At 40.9% G+C, this 25,510-nt stretch overlaps 1 protein-coding gene across 1 annotated transcript in view; it reads left to right on the top strand.

The window, feature by feature from the left end:
* The window catches only part of ALDH1L2 (aldehyde dehydrogenase 1 family, member L2), a 71,154-nt gene that overhangs the window by 7,964 nt on the left and 37,680 nt on the right, over positions 1 to 25,510 (top strand). The window contains exons 2-11 of the mRNA XM_011936988.1: positions 3,408 to 3,552; positions 6,604 to 6,838; positions 8,524 to 8,689; positions 9,949 to 10,050; positions 11,604 to 11,693; positions 13,718 to 13,852; positions 15,053 to 15,178; positions 15,719 to 15,810; positions 18,813 to 18,960; positions 24,849 to 24,968. Coding sequence (XP_011792378.1) covers positions 3,408 to 3,552; positions 6,604 to 6,838; positions 8,524 to 8,689; positions 9,949 to 10,050; positions 11,604 to 11,693; positions 13,718 to 13,852; positions 15,053 to 15,178; positions 15,719 to 15,810; positions 18,813 to 18,960; positions 24,849 to 24,968 — 1,359 coding nt within the window. The remainder of the gene's footprint in view (positions 1 to 3,407; positions 3,553 to 6,603; positions 6,839 to 8,523; positions 8,690 to 9,948; positions 10,051 to 11,603; positions 11,694 to 13,717; positions 13,853 to 15,052; positions 15,179 to 15,718; positions 15,811 to 18,812; positions 18,961 to 24,848; positions 24,969 to 25,510) is intronic.

Genomic DNA, 25,510 nt, shown 5'->3' with positions numbered 1-25,510 from the left:
AAAAAAAAAAAAAAAAAAGAATGATGCTGTCTCCCACGTCACTTTCAGCGTGGCATTTCCTTACACAGGCTGATGGAACTATTCCCAACTGACCTGTCAAACTGTTGCTATGTTTTTCTTTTTCTAAAGTAGGAGGGGAACTTTTAGCGTAGGAAAGCCTTAGAAACACATCTGCTAAAGTACAATAGACCCAGGTTTGACTCCTGCCCTGGACCCTTCTTAGCTCTGCCTTTGGGCAGGTTACTTAACTTTTCTGACCCCTTTGTTTACTCATTTGCAAAATGGGTCACTGGGGGGATTAAAGATGTATAATAAGCATTTGATGAATACTTTTTGAATTAATCAAAAGAGCTCAACATAGTGTTTGGCTCATGGTGTATTTCCAATAGGAGATATCTATTATCATTATTTTTAGTGAGCATTTACTATTGCCATGCACTGTGCTAATGCATTACACACTTTATCCCATTGAATCCTTATAACAACCTTATGATATAGGTACTATTACTATGCTAATTTTAATTGATAATGGAAAATAAAGCCCAGTTCAAGACCCGCACAGCTGGTGTATGAAAAAACAACAGGCACTAGGATAATAAACAGAGTTGGAATCTCAGGGCTGTCTCTTAGTAGCTATTTGACTCCAGACTACTTAACCTCTCTGTGCTTTAATTTCTTTATCCATAAAGTGGCTTAATAATGCCTGTCTCCAGGAGTCATTGTGCAATCAAATGAAGCAATAATGTGAAATACTTGGCCCATACTAGGGTCTCATTAAAATGTCTGCTCTTATTTCCACCCTTTCTTCCTGACCCAAACTCCCCAGGGCAGAATCCTGTTCTTGCAGGCAGACATACCACTCTCCACAGAACAGATATTCTCAGACTTCCATGTACTTACGAGTCACTGACGGAGTTTCATTTGTTAAAATGCAGCTTCCTGGGCTTAAGATTCTGACTCAGTAGATTTGAAGTAGGGCTCAGGAATCCACATTTTAAACATATTCTCCCAGTTACTTCTGCCAACACAGGCAGACACCGCACCTGGAGAAATAAGACTGAAGTAAAATAGCCTGTAATCCTGGCACTTTGGGAGGCAGACGCAGGTGGATCACCTGAGGTCAGGAGTTTGAGACCAGTCTGGTCAATGTGGTGAAACCCCGTCTCTACTAAAAATACAAAAATTAGCTGGGCATGGTGGTGCATGTCTGTAATCCCAGCTACTCAGGAGGCTGAAGCACGAGATTCACTTGAACCCGGGAGGTGGAGGCTGTAGTGAGCTGAGATTGCGCCACTTCACTCCAGCCTGGGTGACCATGGAGTGAAACCCTGTCTCAAAATAAGTAAATAAAGTAAAATATCTCAGTGCAATTTTCTGGAATCTTGCTAACTCATTATAAACGTATTTATAGTCATAAAATCTGAAAACTTCTCAGTGTTAGAAACTCACCTTTATAGCTTCAGCTTCAGCTTCAGCGTAAAGCTCAGAAAGTGTTTCAATGAATGTAGTGTTTCCAAAGATACTGACATGGTTTCTTTTTTGGTGAGGGGACGGAGTTTCATTTTTGTTGCCCAGGCTGGAGTGCAGTGGTACGATCTCAGCTCACTGCAACCTCTACCTCCCAGGTTCAAGCGATTTTCCTACCTCAGCCTCCCGAGTAGCTGGGATTACAGATGCCTGCCACTATACCTGGCTAATTTTTGTATTTTTAGTAGAGACAGGGTTTCTCCATGTTGGTCAGGCTGGTCTCGAACTCCCGTCCTCAGGTGATTCACCCGCCTCAGCCTTCCAAAGTGCTGGGATTGCAGGCATGAGCCACAGTGCCCAGCCAACATGGTTTCTTTAAATGCTGTCTTTCTCAGAGAGGATTGAATCTGGAATTGAACTCCAAATAACCAGACGACAACTGAGTGGCACATTACATTTGAGTCATCTCAGTCTCTTGGCTCTTGTGTGTTTTAAAAGTAGTATTTTAGATGCCTTGAATATCTGGCATTGGTAATGGTAAGTGGTAAAGCCAAAATTTTTGTAAGGTGGCAAACATGTAGATTCTATTTCAAGTGACAGCATTAGTTATAGGATTTGAAGATAACATATAGGACATTTTGATTTTTTTGAGAAGAGAAAATTAAATGGTCAGCCGTGCATTATCTGCAGGTGAATTTGCTGTTGTTACAGAGTTAATCTGTTTGTTTGCAAATATTTGTTGAAGCTTAATTAGGTTATTTGGGGATAGAAAGTTTGGCTGACCCTAGGATTTTTTTTAATTAGTTAAATTAGTTAAAACTTTATTATCAGCTCAATTACAGGGAAGTTGTGATCTGGTATCCTTTTAAGTTCATACCTAAAAACAGGATGCTATGTATGCCTCTAATAAAGTGGGAAATAAGGGAAAATTAAATTTCTTCATAAACAGGTTTTTCTTAGTGAGGCTTTACTAATTTAGAATTACTTGCCAGAACATTAGAGAATCCCATTTAGATTGGAGGGGGATAAACATCCTAAGTTCAGATCCCATGGAGCCACATGCTAACATGGAAGAATGTAACGCAGAGAGAGTTCTGTGGAGGCATTGCCAAGAGAGGAAGCTCATAGAAAGTCATGACTCTCTGACTACCCTCTTTTCTGTCTTTCTTTTTTTTTTTTTTTTTTTTTTAGACAGAGTCTTGCTCTGTCTCTCAGTCTGGAGTGCTGTGGTACGATCTCGGCTCACTGCAACCTCTGCCTCCCGGGTTCAAGAGACTCTCCTGCCTCAGTCTCCCGAGTAGCTGGGATTACAGGTGCAGCCCAGCACGTCTGGCTAATTTTTCTATTTTTAGTAGAGACGGGGTTTCTCCATGTTGGCTAGGCTGGTTTTGAACTCCTGACCTCAGGTGATCCACCCACCTCAGCCTCCCAAAGTGCTGGGATTATAAGTGTGAGCCACCGTGCCTGGCCAAGGGCAGGTTTCTTACATGCATATATTGCGTAGTGGTGAAGTCTAGGCTTTTGGTGTACCTGATACCCAAAGAGTGAACATCGTACCCAATAGCTACTTTTTTTTTAGACAGAGTCTCACTCCGTCCCCCAGGCTGGAGTGCAGTGGCACAATCTCGGCTCACTACAAGCTCTGCCTCCCAGGTTCACACCATTCTCCTGCCTCAGCCTCCCAAGTAGCTGGGACTACAGGTGCCCACCACCTGCCCGGCTAGTTTTTTGTATTTTTTAGTAGAGACGGGGTTTCACCATGTTAGCCAGGATGGTCTCGATCTCCTGACCTTGTGATCTGCCTGCCTTGGCCTCCCAAACTGCTGAGATTACAGGCATGAGCCACTGCACTCGGCCCCCAATAGCTACTTTTTTAACCCTTACCCTCATCCAGTGTCTTCTATCCATGCTTATGTCTTCGTCATTTAATTGTTTCACAGGTTTATTTCAAAAACAAGCTGAAGTTGGCACTAATTGGCCAGAGCCTCTTTGGACAAGAAGTCTATAGCCACCTCCGCAAAGAGGGCCACCGAGTAGTAGGGGTGTTCACAGTTCCAGACAAGGATGGAAAAGCTGACCCTCTGGGTGAGTGCATCTTGGGACGACTGGGTCAAGAATTCTCAGGTGCAGGTTGGCCATCAGCTGGTGTAGCAACTCTGCGTTCATCACAATACACGCTCCTTCTATTTGTTGTTTTGCCCTCACCAGTGCTGGACTTCCATCTCATGGTCCAAGGTAGCTGCCTCAGCCCCTACTATCACATCTGCATTCCAGCAAGCAGGAAGGAAAAAGAGTGGGAAACAGGGGAAAGCGTTTTATTAAGGGTGTAATCCAGAGTTGTACATATTACTCCCACTTGTATCCCATTGGCCAGAACTTAGTCACAGGCCAAATCTATTTGCAAGAGTGGCTAAGAAATACAGATTTGATTTGGGGTGGCTATGCATTCAGCTAAACTAGGGGAATCCACTGCTAAAGGATGAAGGGGGACAACTGGCAGTCTCTGCCATATACGTGGACTTCAGAAGCATTGCAAGCATATGACTTTTAGACCTCTTTTCAGAATGAATCCTGGGAAATGAACTCTTCCTTGGTGCCTGGTCCCAGGGTCAGGACCCCCTTTCCATTGGTCATGGCCATTTGGGCTCATGGCATAACTCAGAAAAAGAAAAACTACCAACCTCACTTATAGAGTAACTACATGAGGAAGTGGTACAGCATGTAGGTAGCAGCATATGTTCTGGAATCAAGGAATGAATTCTGATTCTGCCACTTACTAGCTGTATGACCTTGGGCAAGTTACTTAATCTTAGCCTCAGTTCAGCGGTAGCTACCTCACGTGGCTGCTATGAAGATTAAGTTAGATTAATGTACACAAAGTGCTCACAGTATGCCTGGTTCATAATAAGGAAGCACTAATGACAGTAACTGAGTATTCTTGTTAGAATAGTCAACGAGGACAGCCAAAAATAGCTCTGGGGCAGCCAAAAACTGAAACGGAAGCCCAACACCTGGATGTCTCAGCCAGTCTCAGTGGAGTGCATTTTTTTTTTTTTGAGATGGAGTCTCGCTCTGTTGCCCAGGCTGGAGTGCAGTGGCACGAACTCAGCTTACTGCAACCTCCACCTCCCGGGTTCAAGCGATTCTCCTGCCTCAGCCTCCCGAGTAGCTGGGATTACAGGCACCCACCACCACATCTGGCTAATTTTTGTATTTGTAGTAGAGACGTGGTTTCGCCATGTTGGCCAGGCTGGTCTTGAACTCCTGACCTCAGGTGATCCACCTGCCTTGGCCTCCCAAAGTGCTGGGGATTACAGGCATGATGCACCATGCCGGCTAATTTTTGTATTTGTAGTAGAGACGTGGTTTCGCCATGTTGGCCAGGCTGGTCTTGAACTCCTGACCTCAGGTGATCCACCTGCCTTGGCCTCCCAAAGTGCTGGGGATTACAGGCATGATGCACCATGCCTGGCCTGGAGTACATTTTTTACAATGAGGACTTCTAAGTTTCCTCCACCCCAGTTTTCTTTGCCATATGATCTTTCACAGTTTCTCCCATGGTCACATATTTTTACCACCATTTATCCATTTTCCTGTCATCTGACATGTGAGTTCAGTTTTATGAACATTCACATTTTGTGAACATTATTGCGCTGGTCTCTCAGATTCTTCCAAACGGATTGACCAGGGGCTAATCATAATGGCTGGGGTCCTTCAGGACTTCCTTAGGCTTTAGAATTTAGGTTTCATGGTGGAGGCATCATCTCATCCTGAGTCAATGAATTTTGTTGTTCAGATGTAGGAGAAAGGAAGGGACACAAAAATGCAGATAGAAAGCTTTAGTTAAGACTTCTGGAAATTGCCTAAATTAACATATATGCTATTATATATTAAATATATAAATAGTATATAAAAATATATACTATTATAATATAAAAGTAATATACATTATAAAACATGCTATATATTAATATATACCATAATTTCTGTAATATATTAATATATACAATTATATATTAACAATAGTATATATATATATATTTTATACACTTAAACACTTTTTTTTAGAGACAGGGTCTTACTTCGTTGCCCAGGCCGGAGTATAGTGGTGCGATAATGGCTTACTGCAACCTGGAACTCCTGGGCTCAAGCGATCCTCCTAAGTAGCTCAGACTATCGGTATGTGCCACCACATCCAGCTAATTTGAAAATAATTTTTTTTTTTGGTGGAGACGGAGGTCTCATTATGTTGTCCAGGCTGGTCTCGAACTCCTGGGTTTAAGCAATCCTCCTGCCTTGGCCTCTCAAAGTGCTGGGATTACAGGTGTGAGCCACTGTGCCTGACCGATTTTTTAAATATATACTACTTATATATAAAACTGTATACTTAAATATATATATATAAATACTGAAGATATAAGACACATAGTAAAAATGACATTTCATTATGAAAAAAATAGGCTTGTGCTGTTTGCACTTTGGTGGGCCATTTCATATGGCATTAGGATGGAGCCATTTGTTTGGGAGGGGACAGCGCTCTTCTCAGGAAGGAGACCCTGGTCTGTTCAGTGTGGCAAAGCCCTTAGCAGGAGCTGAGCATGTATTCTCCATCCTTGGCCTCTCAGCTTTGTTAACTTATTTGTTTGGTGAATTTGGGAGAAGGAAGTAGAAAAGCTCAGCTCAGCACTTGGCAGGGAGAATGTGTTCTGGTCTACAGTTTGTTCTGTATAAGGAGCGAAGAGATTCATGGCTTTCTAACTGTGCCAGAGGTGAGTGTTTTAAATTAGTGGGTGAAGCATTGGCGCATGCCTCCAAATCTGAAGCTGTTCTTAAAAGGTTGTATCAGTAATAAAGGTACCATTTTTTATCTAAAAAAGAAAAAGCTTTCATTAAAATCTTAAAATATCATCTAGCCAAAATCTTTGCAGTTCTAATTTACTATGCCTTAAGTATATAGATATGTATCACCTTAGTGTGATCCAATTACAACAGGTGAAATTCTAGTCACAATCTAAATTGTTCTTCACCATGTTTTATTTATAAATAGTTCATGAAACTGCAAAATTACAATATGTGAATTCATAGTGATATAAAATTACTGCTAACTTCTTAAAAAAAAATCTTTTTTATGCTCAGCTTTGGCTGCAGAGAAAGATGGGACTCCTGTGTTCAAGCTTCCTAAATGGAGAGTCAAGGGCAAGACCATCAAAGAGGTGGCAGAGGCCTACAGATCCGTGGGTGCAGACCTAAATGTGCTCCCTTTCTGCACTCAGTTCATCCCCATGGATATAATTGATAGTCCAAAGCACGGCTCTATCATTTATCACCCATCCATCCTGCCCAGGCACAGAGGAGCCTCTGCTATCAATTGGTGAGATTTTTTCTTCTTACTCTTTTGTTTTTGAGATGGGGTCTTGCTATGTTGCCCAGTCTGGGTTCAAACTCCTGGCCTCAAATGATCCTCCTGCCTCGGCCTCCCAAGTAGCTGACATTTCAGGAGTGTGCCAGAATACCCAGTGAGACTTTTTTAATTACAGAGAGGGTGAGTATATTTCAATTGCCTACATTCTTTCTGTTTTTTACCTAGGTGATCAAGACAAGAAACTAGGCATGCCTGAACAATTGTGAGGTCCTGATCGGTTACTACTATTGCATGAACTCCCCTGAGATCTAGACATAAAGTGTGAACCAGGATAGCATTTACCAAGAATAGCCTATGGAGTACTAGCTCCATTGACTGTTACTAGGTATTGAGCAAACAAAGGTTTTACGGTCAGTAAGTTTGGTTTATGCCAGATTTTTAACTGCAGGATTCATTTGAGCTATTAATACGGGCTTTAATGTCAGTATCATAATCCCCTAGAGGGAGTCTGAATACACAATGTTCCCAAACTTATTTGACCACAGAACTTTTTTTTGCATAGAGCTTCTCAAGTACATTTCAGGAAATGCTGAATTACTTGAAATAATCATCAAGTAACTACTTGAAATGATGAAATGATCACCTTCATTGTCCATCTTCCCCATTCAACTCTAAGCTTCTTGAGGAAAGGGACTTTGCACAACATTTGTACTGCTATTTTCCAGTGTCAGGAACAGTGGCTGGTACACTGTAGGTACCTAATACCATAGGGACACAATGCTGTGGGTTGAGGTGGGCCTTCCTACCCTTTCTGTTCTCTGTCCTTTACCTGCACATCTTCCTAATATTCCTCGGTGTCAAGTTGTTGGAATAAGCTGGAAGCCTACACTTGGTTTAAATGTGATGAAAAACATTAATTGTATTTAAACTTTGATTACATGGATTGATTTCTTTTTGGCTCTTATAAATAGCACACTATTATTTAGTAGATATCTTCGCACTTAAACTTGTATTTTTTCTCAGTTTACACTGTTTCCACATGCAGAATCATTGGATGAAAGCATATCAGTATTTTCAAGGATCTTGATAACAATGCCAGTTAATTTCTTAGTATTTCTGAACAGTTAGTGATTGATGGATTGATTTAGGTCTTGATTTGTACTCAAAAGTAAAAAATATTTAAATTATTACATGGCTGACCTATTATCATATTCTGTCTGTATTAGCTTGAATTCATAATCACTTCTGTCTTTCACATTTGCTTCACATTCTGTCCTTCACAGAGTATCCTATTTTATCTTCTGTTCTTATTCTGCCTAATACAGGGTCAAGCACGATGTAGGAATTGGACCTAGTGGGCAAATTACTTGATCTTGAAGTAGAAAGCTGACCCCTGAGAGTCAATGAGTGGTAGTAACGATAGACTCTAATGCCTTTTTGAATTCACTGGAAGTCCTTACTATACATTAACAAGAAAGACTTAAGATATGAAGATGTATGATATAAAATAGCAGTCCCATTAGACACTGCTTTTTATGAGCCCTGACATCTCCCGGTTCTACTGTTAATTTCTCATGCTAGCTTCATTCATTGTTTATCTTTCCATTATAACTCTCTTATACTTTAATATCACTAATTCATCACTTTATGATACAGTTAACCAACATTTTAGATTGAAATTCTTCTTTTCACAGGACTCTAATTATGGGAGATAAGAAAGCTGGGTTTTCTGTTTTCTGGGCTGATGATGGCTTGGATACAGGACCCATCCTTCTTCAGAGATCATGTGATGTTGAACCCAATGATACAGTGGATGCACTTTATAATCGGTTTCTTTTTCCTGAAGGAATCAAGGCCATGGTTAGTATATTTTGCCATCCAGAATTTAGTAAACCTTTAAAGTTTTGAAAATAATTTTTCTTTTAGCAAGAAATTATCCGTATGAATTTTCACCAAAAACTTAAAGTTTAAAAACAAAATTAGATTTTTTTTAACTAATGGGATGGTATATTTAGGATGGAGATCTGAACTTTTCCATTTCTTAGTCTATGAAACTGACTTGTTTTTCTGAGAGCAGGGATCCAATGGATGCAGTAGCATTTAAACTGCTCCATTCTTTTGCCAAATACTTGACTCTTCGACCCTGCCTATAACGATTAATTGTAAAGAAGTATATTGAATCTTAAGAAATATTGCTATGCAATTTGTTATGGAAATTTAAAAGTACTTTAAATTAGCCTCTGTAACAGGGTGAAATTTGGTGTTGCTGTATTTATTCAGAGGTGCTCTGGGGTAAAAAAAAAAAAAAAAAAGTCCCAAAACATGTATACCATCAAATAAAAATATTGAAATACTTGCCTGTAAAAATACTGAAAGCTTTAACCAATAATTTTGATGTCATTTAATTTTTTTTCAGCGCTAGTATGAGAGAAGTAGCAAGATTATATACAGTAGTAGCCATTGATTTAGGAGACAGGAAAGCAGTGCTTTGCTTGTATCATTTAATGATTAAGAGAGTAGGGCTTTGATGTCAGAAAGACCTAAGCTCAAGTTTCCATTCTACCTCTTCTTTGTTGTGTGACCACAGGTAAGTCACTTAGCCTCTGCAGCTTTGGTTTCTTCATCTATGCAGTGTGGATAATACCATCTGACTTGTAGGGCGGTTGTGAAAATTAAGTGACACTATTTGTGTAAAGCATCTGGCCCACGGTAGCTGCTCACAAAATGATCATTACAATCAATATAGCATTCTGTGTGTTCAGTGATATTTGCTGAAGCCCAGATTCTAGACCTGGTTATAGCCTAGATGGAGGTGGGTGGAATGAGCTGTAAACTTGGCTCTATTCCCCTGTGGCTATCAGACAGTTTCCTCAGGTGTAAAACAGTAATAACAATATCCACCTTGCAGGATTCGTGTTATGTTTTCAAGGGATATTTTACATGAAGTAGCTACCACGCTGCTTGTCAGGATGGACCTGAAGAAATGGTAGTTATCATCATACTCTTGACTCTCTGAACAGATTTATAGGTAGTAATTCTGTTATGCAGAACCTTTAGTCAAATAGACTATGCCATTGTTGATCATTGGGCTGTAACACAGGTGACGTCTTTGGCCTTAGGTAGAAGCTGTCCAACTCATAGCCGATGGAAAAGCTCCTCGTATTCCCCAGCCAGAAGAAGGGGCAACATATGAAGGTATCCAGAAAAAGGAAAATGCTGAGGTATTTATATCAACTCAGAAACACATCTCAGAGTTCATGGCCCTCTACCTTTCAGTAGTTCCCCACGTACTATGATCTTGCCAAAAGGTAAGCCAGCCTGCCCTAGCCCTACCTGTTAGAGTAGACAGGTGGCCAGACATATGCAGGAGAGGGGAGTCCCCTAAAGAAAATAAAGTCTGGGAAGACTCACGTCTGAGAGACCACCCAAAATTTGCATATTAATAGTATCTCTAATGCTGGAGTGGGTGGGCACTTAGTCAAATGTGCACAGAAAGGAGAGGAGATACTATGCAAACCAACAAACAAGCAAATAAAAACCACCCACAAACGCCTCTTAAGTCTGCTCAGTATTCCTTCACTCTGCAGTTACAATGTCAAAATAGCGCTAGCTACATGCGAATGAAAAGGGCAAAGGGGATATTCCTTAAGAAAAAAATGTCGGCCGGGCGCGGTGGCTCAAGCCTGTAATCCCAGCACTTTGGGAGGCTGAGACGGGCGGATCACGAGGTCAGGAGATCGAGACCAGCCTGGCTAACACTGTGAAACCCCGTCTCTACTAAAAAATACAAAAAACTAGCCGGGCGAGGTGGCGGGCGCCTGTAGTCCCAGCTACTCCGGAGGCTGAGGCAGGAGAATGACGGGAACCCGGGAGGCGGAGCTTGCAGTGAGCTGAGATCCGGCCACTGCACTCGAGCCTGGGCAACAGAGCGAGACTCCGTCTCAAAAAAAAAAAAAAAAAGAAAAGAAAAAAATGTCATGCTAGGTGCGCTGGGCACAGTGGCTCATGCCTGTATTCCCAGCACTTTGGGAGGCTGAGGCAGGAGGATCACTCGAGGCCAGGCATTCGAGACCAGCCTGGCCAACACAGTGAGACCCCGTCTCAAAAAACAAAAAACAAAAACCTGGAGCCATAAGTACAGCTTAGGGCAGAGAAAGAAATTCCAAAAAAAAAAAAAAAAAAAAAAATACAGATGCAGTAGGTATAGATTTGGCCACTATACAACCTTCCTGTGGTGACGATAGTAAACAACACAGGCATTAGGTCATATTCATATCCAAAACCAACCCACACATACACACCAACTAATAAACACCAACTAATAATATGGGGGGTCCCGTAAACCTGAGACAAAATCTAGGTGCAGACAAAGCAGAGAGCTAAGACAGACACAAACAAACTAGACAAAAAAAAAAAAAAAAAAAGGCAGAGACTTACCAGAGGTGGGAACTTCAAAAAAAGTTCAACCTAATAAAAACCCAACATAAAACTCTCCAACAGCTACTGGCCTCCTCCCCTCAACAGCCCGCTCTACGTCATCTTTACAAAGCATACTGTCCCTTTAAATAACCCTCTGCTTTTTATTTTCCTTCAATAAAGTCTCTTTTTTACTAAATCAGCCACCTGACAAAATACTCCAAATAAAACTAAGAAGCAAAAATTCCTTTACTTCCCAATAACATACTCGTTTCTGCCTCTGATGACGAGAAGCGTTTTTATTGCCTTTGAGGTTCACAGCCATAGGAGGCTCATCCTGTGTTTTGTGCCTACCTAGATTTCTTGGGACCAGTCTGCCGAAGTTTTACATAACTGGATTCGAGGTCATGATAAAGTCCCTGGAGCCTGGACAGAGATAAATGGACAGGTATGTTCTACGGACCACTCCCCCCACCCCCCTCCCCGATTACTACCTTTGTAAGAGATAGTACAGATAAATCTGGGCTTCCCATGGTTCTTCCTTGGTCATGAGGCGGGTCTGTGATTCACTCTCCCCTTTACTTAGCATGTATTGAGCATTTATTGTGCAGCAGACGCTAAATCCGGTCCCTGATCTCCAGGAGCCTGCAGTTCTATGGGGAGTGCAGAGAAGTGAATAAACACTCTCAGTGCAGTACGATAAACGCCATCATGGAGGCTGAGACTCAGGTATATTAGGAAAGGCTTCCTAGAAAAGCTCACTGCTTTGCTCGAACCTTGAGAAGAGTTAACCAGGTTGAGAGCAAGACAAGTAGGCGAAGCCCCAGAGATAAGAGACTCCAGCACCTGGTCAAGGACTTGCAAAAGGAGTTCAGTGAAGCCGGGGTCTGGACTGTGAGGACAGGCATGGGGAGAGCTGAGGCAGGAGAGGCGGGCAGGGGCCTGAAGGGTCTTCTATCCGTGGGTAATTGACTCAGGCCAGGCTGCCAGGTTTCACCTCTTCCAGGAGGTTTCCTGATCTCACATGCCCAGCCTGGCAGGGTTCGATGGCTCACCTCTGGGTTCCAGCAACACTCTGCCTACCTCTGGTATGGCACATCATATATTGTAAGGGTCTCTTTATTCCCCCCAATACTAGCCTGTGAACTCCTTAGGGGCAAGCACTTCATGTGATTGTCTTGATAATCTGAGCAGTTAAGCAGGAGTCTGGGTACATACTAAGTGCCAATAAAAATCCATGGGCTCGATGGGTGACCAAGGGAGGGAGTTTAGTGTAATGGTTGAGTGCAGGATCTGAAGCCCGAATGCTTCTATGAAAATTCACTGTGTAACCTTGGGCAGGTTTCTTAACCATTGGGTGCCTTGGTTTCCTCATTGTAAAATGAAACTAATAATACTGCCTCCCAGAGCTTGCAGTGAGCGGAGATCTGGCCACTGCACTCCAGCCTGGGCGACAAAGCGAGACTCCGTCTCAAAAAAAAAAAAAAAAAAAAAAGTACTGCCTCCCTTAGGTTATGGTTAATTGTGAAGATTAAATGAGTTGGCCAGCCACGGTGGCTCACACCTGTAATCCCAGCACTTTGGGAGGTCAAGGTGGAGGATTACCCGAGGTCAGGAGTTTGAGATCAGCCTGGCCAACATGACAAAACCCTGTCTCTACTAAAAAAAAAAAAAAAAAAAAAATAGCTGGGTGTGGTGGCATGTGCCTGTAATCCCAGAATCCCAGCTACTTGGGAGGCTAAGGCAGGAGAATCGCTTGATCCCGGGAGGCAGAGGTTGCAGTGAGATCGCACCACTGCACTCCAGCCTGGGTGACAGAGCAACACTCTGTCTCAAAAGAAAAAAAAAAAATAATTAATACATGTTAACTCATTTGAGTACTTAGCCCTGGGCCTAGAGTATGTATTCAACAAACCATTACAGCATAATCATAATAGGCTCCATATATGATAGCTGATCATCCTAGAATTGCAATAAAAACTCAGTCAGCATCAGTGTCTCTTGGTTACTGTCTGGATCCAGTTCTTTTTCCATGAACGAACTCACAAAGCACTCTGTGCTTCTCATCACTTATCACCCTGCACTGTAATAGTCTGGTTACCACTGTGCATTGCCCATCACTGATGCCCACTCCCAACACCTTCCCACCCACCCAAACCCTACCTTCAGGCTGTAAAGGCTGAGAGCTTTTGATCTCATTCACCTTTGTATCAATGCAAATATGTGATAAATGCATATTCGTGTCACCTGGATGTGGGGCATTTTGGACTCTCCAGTGACATATTCACAGACTCTTTCTTGCCTTGTGTCATTTCCACGGATGTTTGAGACAGTTTCTCCCATTGTAGTGTCTCAATTTTATTACAGATGATAATATGAACTTCAGCATTTTTGCGGAGAATGATGCTTATACATACCGCTATGAACAGCTTTTCTCCTGATTTTACAATCTGTGTTTGATCTCTTTACTAGATGGTCACTTTCTATGGCTCGACATTACTCAATAGCTCTGTGCCTCCTGGAGAACCACTGGAAATTAAAGGTGCCAAGAAACCTGGTCTTGTTACCAAAAATGGACTTGTTCTTTTTGGTAACGATGAAAAAGCAGTGAGTGTTCAATATGGCTGCCTATGAAATAACCTTTTGATTTTCTTCTATAACCCAAGCTATTAAGGGAATAGCGATCACAAGTTAATCTGGCTTTGCACTGGGATATGGGGAGGCTAGGACATCTGTGCCTCCATTGTTGGCTGGGGAGGAGCTGGCTCTGAGTGCCCTGATGGAGATGAGGTGTCTCAAGATAGGCCCCCCAGATCTGCATAGGCTGCCTTGTGTAAAGTGGAGAGAGAAATTCAGTGGGGAGATAAGGATGTGAATCCCTGCTTTCCACTTTCTGGTCTTGGGCAGGATGATTCTTCCCTTTGAGTCTGTTTTGCCATCTATATGACAGAGAGGAGAATCTCATCTGTCTGCCTTCCCAGTGCCAGATTCTGGAAGGATCAAGAGAAATGGATGTGGCCCTCCTCAGATGCCCCTTGCCACTGATCCACCAGGCAGGTGCCACCTACACTGCCTATGCTCAGGAGGGTTGGCCTTGGGCCTCAGAGTGCCCTTGCGAAGCTTCCCAATGAAGCGTTCAAAGGGAATTTGTACCTTACAGATATTTTCCAGTTGCTGCAGGATAAATCAGTTAAGACTGTAGGCTTAAGAGTCCCGCTAGTTCCGGGTTCTACTCCCAGCTCTGTTACTTACTATCTGTGTGGCACTGAGCAAATTTCTGAACCTCATTGAGCCTCCCTTTCTGCATCAGTAAAATGGGAATAATAATGGCATCCACCTCCACTGGCATTTATGAAATTAGGTAAGATCCTTCAGTACATGCATGCATTCTTTTTTTAGTATATGTGCTGCCAAAGCAAGCACTTATCCATGCATTCTTGAGTGTGGTGCAGAGTGAGTGCTCAGAGGCAGCAGCTGCAGAGTTGCAGCAGCACTAGTGGTGTCTGTTATTTTCACAATAGATTCTAGTTCAAATACCTACATCCCAGTGTAAAATTTACCAGGACTTATTTGCCATTTTGAGATGTACCTATCCCTAGACCTCACTTTTTCCTTTCTGCTGCCATTATTCAAATGCCATTTCAGCCCTTTTACACATAATGGTGAATGCTTTTAATCCATATTTTTGTATTTTTCCAAATAAACTTGCCCTTATATGCATATAATGTATAGGACTCCTCCTGCCAGCCTCACTTTTGTATTGTCTCAATCCTCGATTTTTATGCTTGTTTTGTTGCTATTTTGTAGCTGATGGTGAGAAATCTGCAGTTTGAAGATGGAAAAATGATCCCTGCCTCTCAGTACTTTTCAGCGGGTGAGACGTCAGTGGTAGAACTGACAGCCGAAGAGGTGAAAGTGGCAGAGACCATCAAGGTGAACACATGATGACTTTATCTTACTGTTACCTTGGAAAACTGAAGCATGTCTGTAACTGGTACCATCAGTCCTCAAAGTAGTGGGATCAGAATGTTATTTCCTCTTTTTTTGTATTAGCTGCAAGAGGAAATCAACCTCCAAATTGATGTGCTCAAACACAGTATATACAAACTGATTTTTCACATAAGACATCCAAGGCAGTTCCAGGTTGGCACAGGGGTTAGGGATGAAGTCATTCAGGAACCAGTTTCTGTTATTTTCAAGGTCTCCCTGGGGGATGTCTCCATTCCAGACAGCCAGAAGGGCAAAGGAGCATGTGGAATGGTGTGGAGGAGGTTTACATGGGCTAGGACTGAGGTGGTGCAGGTCACTTCCACTCTTGTTCACTGGCTGCATCTAACCTGGAGAGGTGCTGAGAAATGTGGTCCAGCTGTGTGTACAAGTTGAAGAGAGAATTGGTTTGGTAAAGAGCTAGCCCAGTCTCTGCCACATTGTTCTACGTGGCACTTCCCTCGTAAGAGTTTCCTTTTTGTGTAGGTCATCTGGGCTGGAATTTTAAGCAATGTCCCCATTATTGAAGACTCAACAGACTTCTTTAAATCTGGAGCAAGCTCAATGGATGTTGCCAGGTAAAACCATGACCTTATTGACTCACTAGGGATTCCCTCACTAGAGATTTTGACTTTGGCTTTGACAGTGAAATCCACACACATCCTTTGTTCTGGATGTGATTACCCTATCATACCTATCTATGACACATCTTTTTTTTTTCTGAGATGGAGTTTCGCTCTTGTTGCCCAGGCTGGAGTGCAATGGTGCGATCTTGGCTCACGGCAACCTTTGCCTCCCGGGTTCAAGCAATTCTCCTGCCTCAGCCTCCCGAGTAGCTGGGATTAAAGGCATGTACCACCAGGCCCAGCTAATTTTGTATTTTTAGTAGAGATGGGGTTTCTCCATGTTGATTAGGCTGGTCTCAAACTCCTGGCCTCAGGTGATCCGCTTGCCTCAGCCTCCCAAAGTGCTGGGATTATAGGTGTGAGCCACCGTGCCCGGCCAACACATCTTTATTCTTTATCTTTTTTGCTGTTGTTTCCACGGTCAAGCAGATATATCTATCTATTTATTTCTCTTTGTTGCTAACCAGAAGTTGTTTTCTTTTTTTTTTTTTTTTGAGACACAGTCTCGCTCTGTTGCCCGCGCTGGGGTGCAGTGGCCGGATCTCAGCTCACTGCAAGCTCCGCCTCCCAGGTTCACGCCATTCTCCTGCCTCAGCCTCCCGAGTAGCTGGGACTACAGGCGCCCGCCAACTCACCCGGCTACTTTTTTGTAGTTTTTAGTAGCCAGGATGGTCTCGATCTCCTGACCTCGTGATCCACCCGTCTCGGCCTCCCAAAGTGCTGGGATTACAGGCTTGAGCCACCGCGCCCGGCCCAGAAGTTGTTTTCATATCTTCCGTATACCTAAAAAAGCAACCCTTAGAATTGTTTGCATCTTTTAAAAATTTGTCCTTCCAGTTTCTTAGCTAATTTTCCTCCAATATGACATCATAATTGAGAAGCTCTGGGTGAGAATGCTAACAGGGAATTTTCTATGCAGCCTGATCCAGAATATTATCTGAATAATATGTGTTACCTGATATTAATAATATTACCAGAATAATATGCGATACCTGATATCAATTATGCTTTCCCCTAAATCTTTTTTCTCCTATCCCCACCCCCCTGCAAATTACCCCGTAAGATAGATCTAGAATGAGGGTTATCAGGCTACTTGCAAGGACAATTGTGATCACCCAATAGTCAGAATTTCTCTACAGAGGTTTAGAGCAAGTTGAAAGGGCTGGAGTCCCAGAAAGCCTCTATCGCAAGAAAACAGGACCAGGATCCTACTGGTGCAGCATCTTGCAGAGGTGTTTTTCTTCGAGTAACGCGGATAACAAGACAGCTGGGAGCTCACCAGGGACTGTGCAGTCCCTTAATGGTGGGTACAGAGAATAGAAGCTAAGAGGATTTGATCCCAGGCCACATTGTGGCCATTCACTAATTAAACAAGGCAAAAATGTTCCTCCTCTTGACAAAATCCTTCATATTGACAAAGCAATGTTCCTGATGAATATTCTATCTATTCACTCATTTACTTAACAACACTGAACACTTACTACGTGTCAGAAACAGTTTTAGCACTGGAGATACAGTGTAAACTAGACAAGGTCCCTTTATTCATGGAGGTTTTATTCCGGAAATCAAAAACAATCATTTCAAGAGCATGTAGTGTTTTCAGAAGTCAAGAGTTTTGGCTCCTCAAATTATAGATTTCTCAGCTGTGATTCATGAGTTCCCAGAAACTTCTAATTAGCTTAACTAAAGATTTCAATACTATATTATGATTATTATTACAGATAGGGCCTCACTCTGTCACCTAGGCTGGAGTGTAGTGGTGTGATCACAGCTCACTTGCACTAGCAGCCTTGCACTCCTGGGGTAGCCATCCTTTCATCTCAGCCTCCCTAGTAGTTGGGATTATAGGCATGAGGCATCACACCTGGCCTCAGTACTGTATTATTATTATTATTATTATTTTGAGACAGAGTCTTGCTCTGTTGCCAGGCTGGAGTGCAGTGGTACAGTCTTGGCTTACTGCAACCTCTGTCTCCCAGGTTCAAGCAATTCTCCTGCTTCAGTCTCCCAAGTAGCTGGAATTACAAGTAAACGCTACCATGCCCAGCTAATTTTTGTATTTTTAGTAGAGATGGGGTTTCACCACATTGGCCAGTATGGTCTCTATCTCCCGACCTCGTGATCCACCTGCCTAGGCCTCCCAAAGTGCTGGGATTATAGGCATGAGCCACCACACCTGGCCAGTACTGTATTATTAATACTTTTTTTTTTTTTTTTGCTAGCAAGATACTCCTGCAGGAATTACTCATTTTCTGTTTGAGTGTCTGGCTTACCATAATCATCTGATATTATTATCTTGATTACGAAGGTATCATCTCTTTTAGAGAATAAAATGATTGAACCACAACCATGGTAGACTTTCTACACGGTACCTCGTATACCACTGCTATTCAAGAAATGTCAGATAACAGCTGTAATTTGACAAACTAACAGTGGAAATCAAAGGATTGGAAAGGACTTCAAAAATTGTATTGACCTACTGCATATGGTTCTAGCTAGTACCTATGTTAATTACATAATACAAACAAATGTCCGTCTTATACTTGTAAATTAGAGAAAATATTCTACAATATGACATTCATCTCTCACAATCTTTACAGTTAAGAAAGTGTCTTTGTTTCTTATTCTTTGAGTATATATGAAAGGAAAGGAGTTGACTTTATATGCTCTTTGCTATCTTGCTTATAAGTAATTAAAATATTTTTGCCTTGATTTCTTTTATTTTTAGTCACGGATAAAGTTAAAAAAAAACTGCCACTGTCCTTCAAGATATATTTTTAATTTCTTGCCCCTAGTCTTATCAATTTCTCTGATGAGTATCACAGAAGATCTCATAGGATATAAATAGGCATGTGATGTAAGTCTTACCTCAAAACAACTTGACAAATGCGAATAACAGTCTTCCTAACTCCTTTTAAAAATCTAAGTAACACAAAGCTGGTTCTTACTTTAAGGCTGGTTGAAGAGATCAGACAGAAATGTGGTGGGCTTCAGTTGCAGAATGAAGATGTCTATATGGCCACCAAGTTTGAAGACTTTATCCAAAAGGTCGTGAGGAAACTGAGAGGAGAAGATCAAGAGGCGGAGCTGGTTGTAGATTATGTAAGCTTTTCCTCGAGGTTACAACCCTAAATCAGTGAGATCCATACACTATAAAAGACTGCTGTGCCTGTTGCCCATTTGTTTTTATATTTATGACCTTTAAAAAACAACAGCTCTACTGAGATTTAATTCAGATGCCATAAAATTCCCTTTTAAAATGTGCATTTTGGGTGTTTTTTAATATATTCACAGGGTTGTGCAACTATTATGTCATTCCAATTTTGGAACATTTTCATCATCCCAAAAAGAAGCCTTGTACCCATTGGCAGTCATTCTTTACTCTTCCAGGACAACCTCGTACAAAAAAAGTTCCACAATTGGATAGCATGATAGTTCCTAGAAAATGCGAATCTCTTTTCTGTCTCTCTGGATTTGCTTCTTTTAGAGATTTCGTATAAATAGAATCATATAACATGTGGCTTTTTGCTTCTGGCTTCTTTCTCTTAGCATAATGTGTTCAAGGTTCATCCATGTTGTATCATCATTTCATTCCTTTTTCTGGCCAAGTAATATTCTATTGTATAAATATACCACAGTTCATTTACCCATTCATCAGTTGATGTACATTTGGGTTGTTTCTACTTTTTGGCTATTATGAATAATGCTATGAAAAACTCATATAAGTTTTTGCATGAACATATGTTTTCAAGTCTCTTGGGTATGTACCTAAGCATGGAATTGATGAGTCATATGGTAACTCTATGTTTAACTTTTTTGAGTAACTGCCAAACTGTTTTCCAAGTGGCTACACCATTATATAATGCCACCAATGTATGAGGGTTTCAACTTCTCCATATCCTCGCCAATATTTGCTGTCGTCTGTCTTTTCTCTTTTAGCTGTCCTAGTGGGTGTAAAGTGGGGTCTCACTGTGGTTTTGGTTTGTATTCCCTAGTGACTACTGATGTTGAGCATCTTGTCATATACTTGTCGGACATTTGAATTTCTTCTTTGGAGAAATGTCTTTTCTTTCAGATCCTTTGCTCATTTTAAAACTGGCTTGTCTTTTTATTGCTGAGTCTTTAGAGTCCTTTGTCTATTTTAGATGCAAGATCCTTATCAGATATTAGATTTGCAAATGTTTTCTCTCATTCTGTAGATTTGCTGAAAACTTTGAGTGTCCTTTGACACACAACAGGTTTTAATTTTGATGAAGTCTAGTTTATCTACGTTCTTTTACCACTTATGCTTTCTATATGTCTTGTCTGACACCTTTTTATTCCTCTACTTCTCCTTCACTGCTTTCTTTTGTGTTAAATATGTCTAGTATGCCCTTTTAATCCATTATTTTTCTTTTTGTTGTTGTTGTTGTTTTTGAGATGGAGTCTTGCTCTGTCGCCCAGGTTAGGGTGCAGTGGTGTGATCTCGGCTCACTGCCAGCTCCACCTCCTGGGTTCACACCATTCTCCTGCCTCAGCCTCCCGAGTAGCTGGCACTACAGGCGCTCGCCACCACGCCCGGCTAATTTTTTGTATTTTTTTTTCTTTTTTTTTTTTTGAGATGGAGTCTAGCTCTGTCGCCCAGGCTGGAGTGCAGTGGCGCGATCTCGGCTCACTGCAAGCTCCGCCTCCCGGGTTTACGCCATTCTCCTGCCTCAGCCTCCTGAGTAGCTGGGACTACAGGCGCCTGCCATCTCGCCTGGCTAGTTTTTTGTATTTTTTAGTAGAGACGGGGTTTCACCGTGTAGATCAGGATGGTCTCGATCTCCTGACCTCGTGATCCACCCGTCTCGGTTGAGCCACCGCGCCTAGCCAATTTTTTGTATTTTTAGTAGAGACGGGGTTTCACCGTGTTAGCCAGGATGGTCTTGATCTCTTGACCTTGTGATCACCCGCCTCGGCCTCCCAAAATGCTGGGATTACAGACGTGAGCCACCGTGCCCTGCCTTAATCCCTTATTTTTAATTTTACTATATTTTAAGCTATTTTCTTAGTGGTTGCCTTGAGGATTATAATTAACATTTTTGCTTAAAATGGTCTAGTTCAGATGAATAACAACTTAATATCAATAGCATAGGAAAGCTTTGCTGTAACATTGTTGTGTACTTCCCTAATTTGTGCCATTATTGTCATATGAATTACATCTTTATATATCATGAGCCCACCAACACAGTTTTATAATTACTGCTTTATGAGGCTGTATTTTTAATGATAGAGTTAAAAATATATTTATACCAATGTTGATATTTACCTATGTAGTTACCTTTACCAGTACTCTTTATTTCTTCATGTGTATTCAAGTTAACTGTCCAGTGTCCTTTCATTTCAACTTGAAGGAGTCTTCTCAGTACTTTTTGTAGGCCAGGTATGCTAGCAATCAATTTTCTGTTTTTGTTCATTTGGGAATGTTTTAATTTCTCCTTCGTTTCTGAAGGATATTTTTATTGGGTATAGAAATTTTGGATGGTATTTTTCTTTTATCATTTTAAATATTTCATCATATTGCCTTCTGGCCTTCATGGTTTCTGATAAGTCAACTGTTAATTTTATTAAGGACTCTTTTGTATGATGAGTTCCTTATGTCTTGTTGTTTTTGAGATTTTATCTTTGTCTTTTGATTACTTGTTATGATATGTCTAGGTGGGGGCCTTTGAATTTTCCCATCAGAATTTGTTGAGCTTCTTGGATTGTGCATTCTTGAAATGTGCAACTTAATGTTTTTCATCAAATTTAGGAAGTTTTCAGCCATTCTTTCTTCAGATGTTTTTCCTTTTCCTTTCCCTTCTCCTTCTCCTCTCCTTCTGGGATTCCTTTTATGCATGTGTTGGTATACTTGATGGTGTCTCATAAGTCTCAGAGGCTCTGTTCATTTTGCTTTATTCTTATTCCTTCCTGTTGTTCAGGCTTTTATTTACCTGCTTGAATTTGCTATTGGGTCCCTCTAGTGAATTTTTTATTTCAGTTATTGCACTTTTCAACTTCAGCATTTTTATTTGGTTCTTTTAAAAATAATTTTTATCTCTTCATTGATATTCTCTGTTCGGCAAGACATTATTCTCTTACTTTCCTTTAATTCTTTAGACCTAGTTTCCTTTAGTTCATTGAACATATTTACAAAAGCTTATTGAAAATCTTTCTTTAGCAAATCCAGTGTCTAGGTTTCTCTAGGAATGGTTTCTATTAGCTACTTTTTTCCACCTGTGTATAGGCCATACTTTCCTGTTTCTTTGCACATCTTGTAATCTTTTGTTGACAGGTGGTCATTTAAAAGAATAGAATGTCGTAACTCTAGAAAGCAGACTTTCCCCCCATCTCCCTTCACAACATTTGTTGCTGTTGCTGCTGCTGCTTTGTTGTTGTTGTTCAATGACTTTCTCGATAATTCTGCAAAGTCTGTATTTTTTATTGTTTGCCACCACTGAAGTCTCTTTTCAGTTACCTTAATGGTCAGCTAATGATTGGGCATATATTTTCTTATACACCTTCAGCCAATAAGTCTCCCAGCCTTTGCAAGGGGGCTCTGTGTGTGTGCTGGGATACACCTTCAGTGCTCCAGCAGGCAGTTTACAGCTCTGCCTTAGCCTTCACACTTCCTGCCTGCACAGGGCCTCAAGAGTCATCGAGAGTTAAGAGATAAGGGACTTCTGAGGTCTTTCCTGGCACGTGCATAAGCCCTGCATGTATATTGGTCTTCTGGATTCCCAGGAATATGTCAGAGCTTTTCAATGCCTCCAATGGATATCTCATTCCCAGTTATTCCTCTTAAAGTTTTTTGGTCAGCCATTTGTTAGTGGCTGTGGGCAGCTGAAATATTAAATAATTGCCACTGATTATTTTTGACAAATGTCCCAGGAATAGGGATGTTTGTGCATAACAAGCTCCGAGTCAGATCAAATAAAGACAAGCCCAAGCCAGGCATAGTAGCATGTGCCTGTAGTCCCAGCTACTCAGAAGGCTAAGGCAGGAGGATCACTTGAGTCCAGGAGTTTGAGGCTGTGATGCACTTGATCACACCTGTGAATAGCCACTACTCTCCAGCCTGGACAACATAGTGAGACTCTGCCTCTAAAGACAGAAAATCTCTGGGAGTGGAGCTTTTCAGGGAGCTGCCAGGCAGGCCAAATAGTAATAGTTCTTTGGGATGAGGCTTTTGAAGAGCTCCAAACCCATTTCATCCCCACCAGGGGCTACTAGGCTGCTGGTTTTCACAGCTACTATACTTGCAGTGATGTTGGTTTTTTCAAGGCTATGGCAGAGCTTTTGAGAAAGATGGGAATAAGGCAGTTAAGATACCATAAAGCTCACTTTTCTTAGTGTGATTCAGCTATTCTTCTTGAAATGGATTATTGCAAGCCTTTGGTTAGTTTCCAGAGTCCTGAGAGAAGTCATTTTTAACAATATTTTCTAGTATTCTTATTGCTTTTATGAAGGAGTAGATTTTCAGAGGTCCTTACTTTACTGTCCCAGAAGTGCTTCTCAATGGGTGAGATGCTAAATCTGAAAAGCAGTTTAGCATCATCTGGTTAAGAACATGAATTTTGGAGTCAGACCAACCTAGGTTTGAATCCAAGTATCATGGCTTACTAGCTGTGTGACCTTGGGCAAGTTACTTAACTTCCCTAAGCCACAGTTTGCTCCTATTATTACCCTCCATTATTATTATTTCCTCCATTATTTTTACCCTATTTATAGAGTATAATTTGATTCTCCCAACAATTCTCTGTGGTGGACATTATTATTATTACTCTAGAGATTGGGTAATTATTATTATCACCTGCAAAACATTCTAGTAGGCACATAACATGAAATATGTCTTCTGTTACTTGACTCATATCACCCAATTTATAGGGTAATATTATATAATAATAATATATTATGTAATAATATTACATAATAATATATTATGTAATAATATATAACAATATATTATATAATATATTATAATAATATATATTATATATAATATTATGTAATAATATATTATATAATAGTATCATGTAATAATATTATGTAATAATAATATATTATGTAATAATGATAATATCTACCTCAGAGAATTGTTAGGAGAATCAAATTAGGTGCTATATGTAAGACATTCAGCATATTCTCAGAATGATAATTTAAGAAAAGTGGACTATTCGTAGAGACTGAACACATCAATTCCCATGAAATTTCCTTCATTATATCCCACAGAAACACAATGGAAATAGCTCATAGATCATGAGCACTCAGTGTGGGAAAAGGCAAGAGACCTTCTTGCTATTTTTTTGTTTCTTTTTAAAGCACTGACAATTCCTCCCTGTGAAATAATTTTTAAATAATTAAATTTCCTTTTGAATACCTAGCATTGATATATTACCTCAGTTTTCCTCCCAATAACTGTATGAAGCCAGTATCATTATCCCCATTGCATTGTTGAAAAAAACTGATCCTCATCAAAGATCATTGACTAACCTCAACTTGCTTGCCAGCCACTGGCAGAGAGTACAATTTAGGCAACACATGTGTAACAGACAAAAAGTGAAAACTGAGAGGAACTTAAGGAAAGCAAACTTAAAACGGCACCAGTGTAAAAGGAAACCTATTGACAAAGGCATTTTCAAGGATTTCAATGAAAGCAATAGCTGCACTCCACCAATGCTGCCACTAGATGGTGGTGTTTCCATTATCTAGAGGTCTTGTGAATTACCTTTCACCTGTTAAGAAAGAAAATCTGAAACCTGTATAAAGTCTGGCCTAGAGCACTTCTGTCTTTACAGCTTCTACCCTCCTGCCCCAGTTGCCAAGGCAAGCATCTTGAGACCCAAATCTCACATATCCATGTCTTCTGTATGGTTGGAACTAGAATTTGACTTCTCCCTCTGCATTCGTGAATATGCTTCTTTATTGCTGTTTGACACCAAATTAGTAAACACGGAAATCCATTGACTCTATTAATATAATTCTCTCAGGTTTCAAAGGAGGTCAATGAAATGATGGTAAAAATGCCGTACCAGTGTTTCATAAATGGACAGTTCACAGATGCAGACGATGGAAAGACTTACGACACTATCAACCCAACGGATGGATCTGTGAGTAATTCTGTAGTGTTAGTAGTGATCACTGGTGGTGGATTTTTAGTTATACACCGTTGTAAAAGAGGCAGTCTTAAGAAGCCCATTAATTCTCTCACTCTGCCTCTAAGCACTTCATGCAAATGTACTTCATGCTTTTCTTTCAAAGACTTAGTTCTGGTACTAGCTGCTATTAACTGTAGTAACCTATTTTATAGAACATTTATGATAAATTTAGACAGGTAGCTTTACCTATAAACATCAGAGGCACTCATCTGCATAGAGATACATGTGAAAAAATTTTTCAGACTTTGAAGACTCATGGCAAGAAATTCAGCTTTCCTAAGGCACTGGAAGAACTACAGAGTCTTCTGTCTTCCTAAATGTGTTCTTCCATAAAGTAGTATGACATGAGAAGTACCAAATTTCTGGTTCACAATTTTCATATTAAAATTGTTCTTTTTCTTTCTTTCTTTTTTTGAGACGGAGTCTCGCTCTGTCGCCCGGGCTGGAGTGCAGTGGCCGGATCTCAGCTCACTGCAAGCTCCGCCTCCCGGGTT

The sequence above is a fragment of the Colobus angolensis genome, unplaced genomic scaffold (genome assembly GCF_000951035.1).
Source record: "Colobus angolensis palliatus isolate OR3802 unplaced genomic scaffold, Cang.pa_1.0 Scaffold10, whole genome shotgun sequence".
Lineage (NCBI taxonomy): Eukaryota > Metazoa > Chordata > Mammalia > Primates > Cercopithecidae > Colobus > Colobus angolensis.
This window is presented reverse-complemented; position numbering and strand designations above follow the sequence as displayed.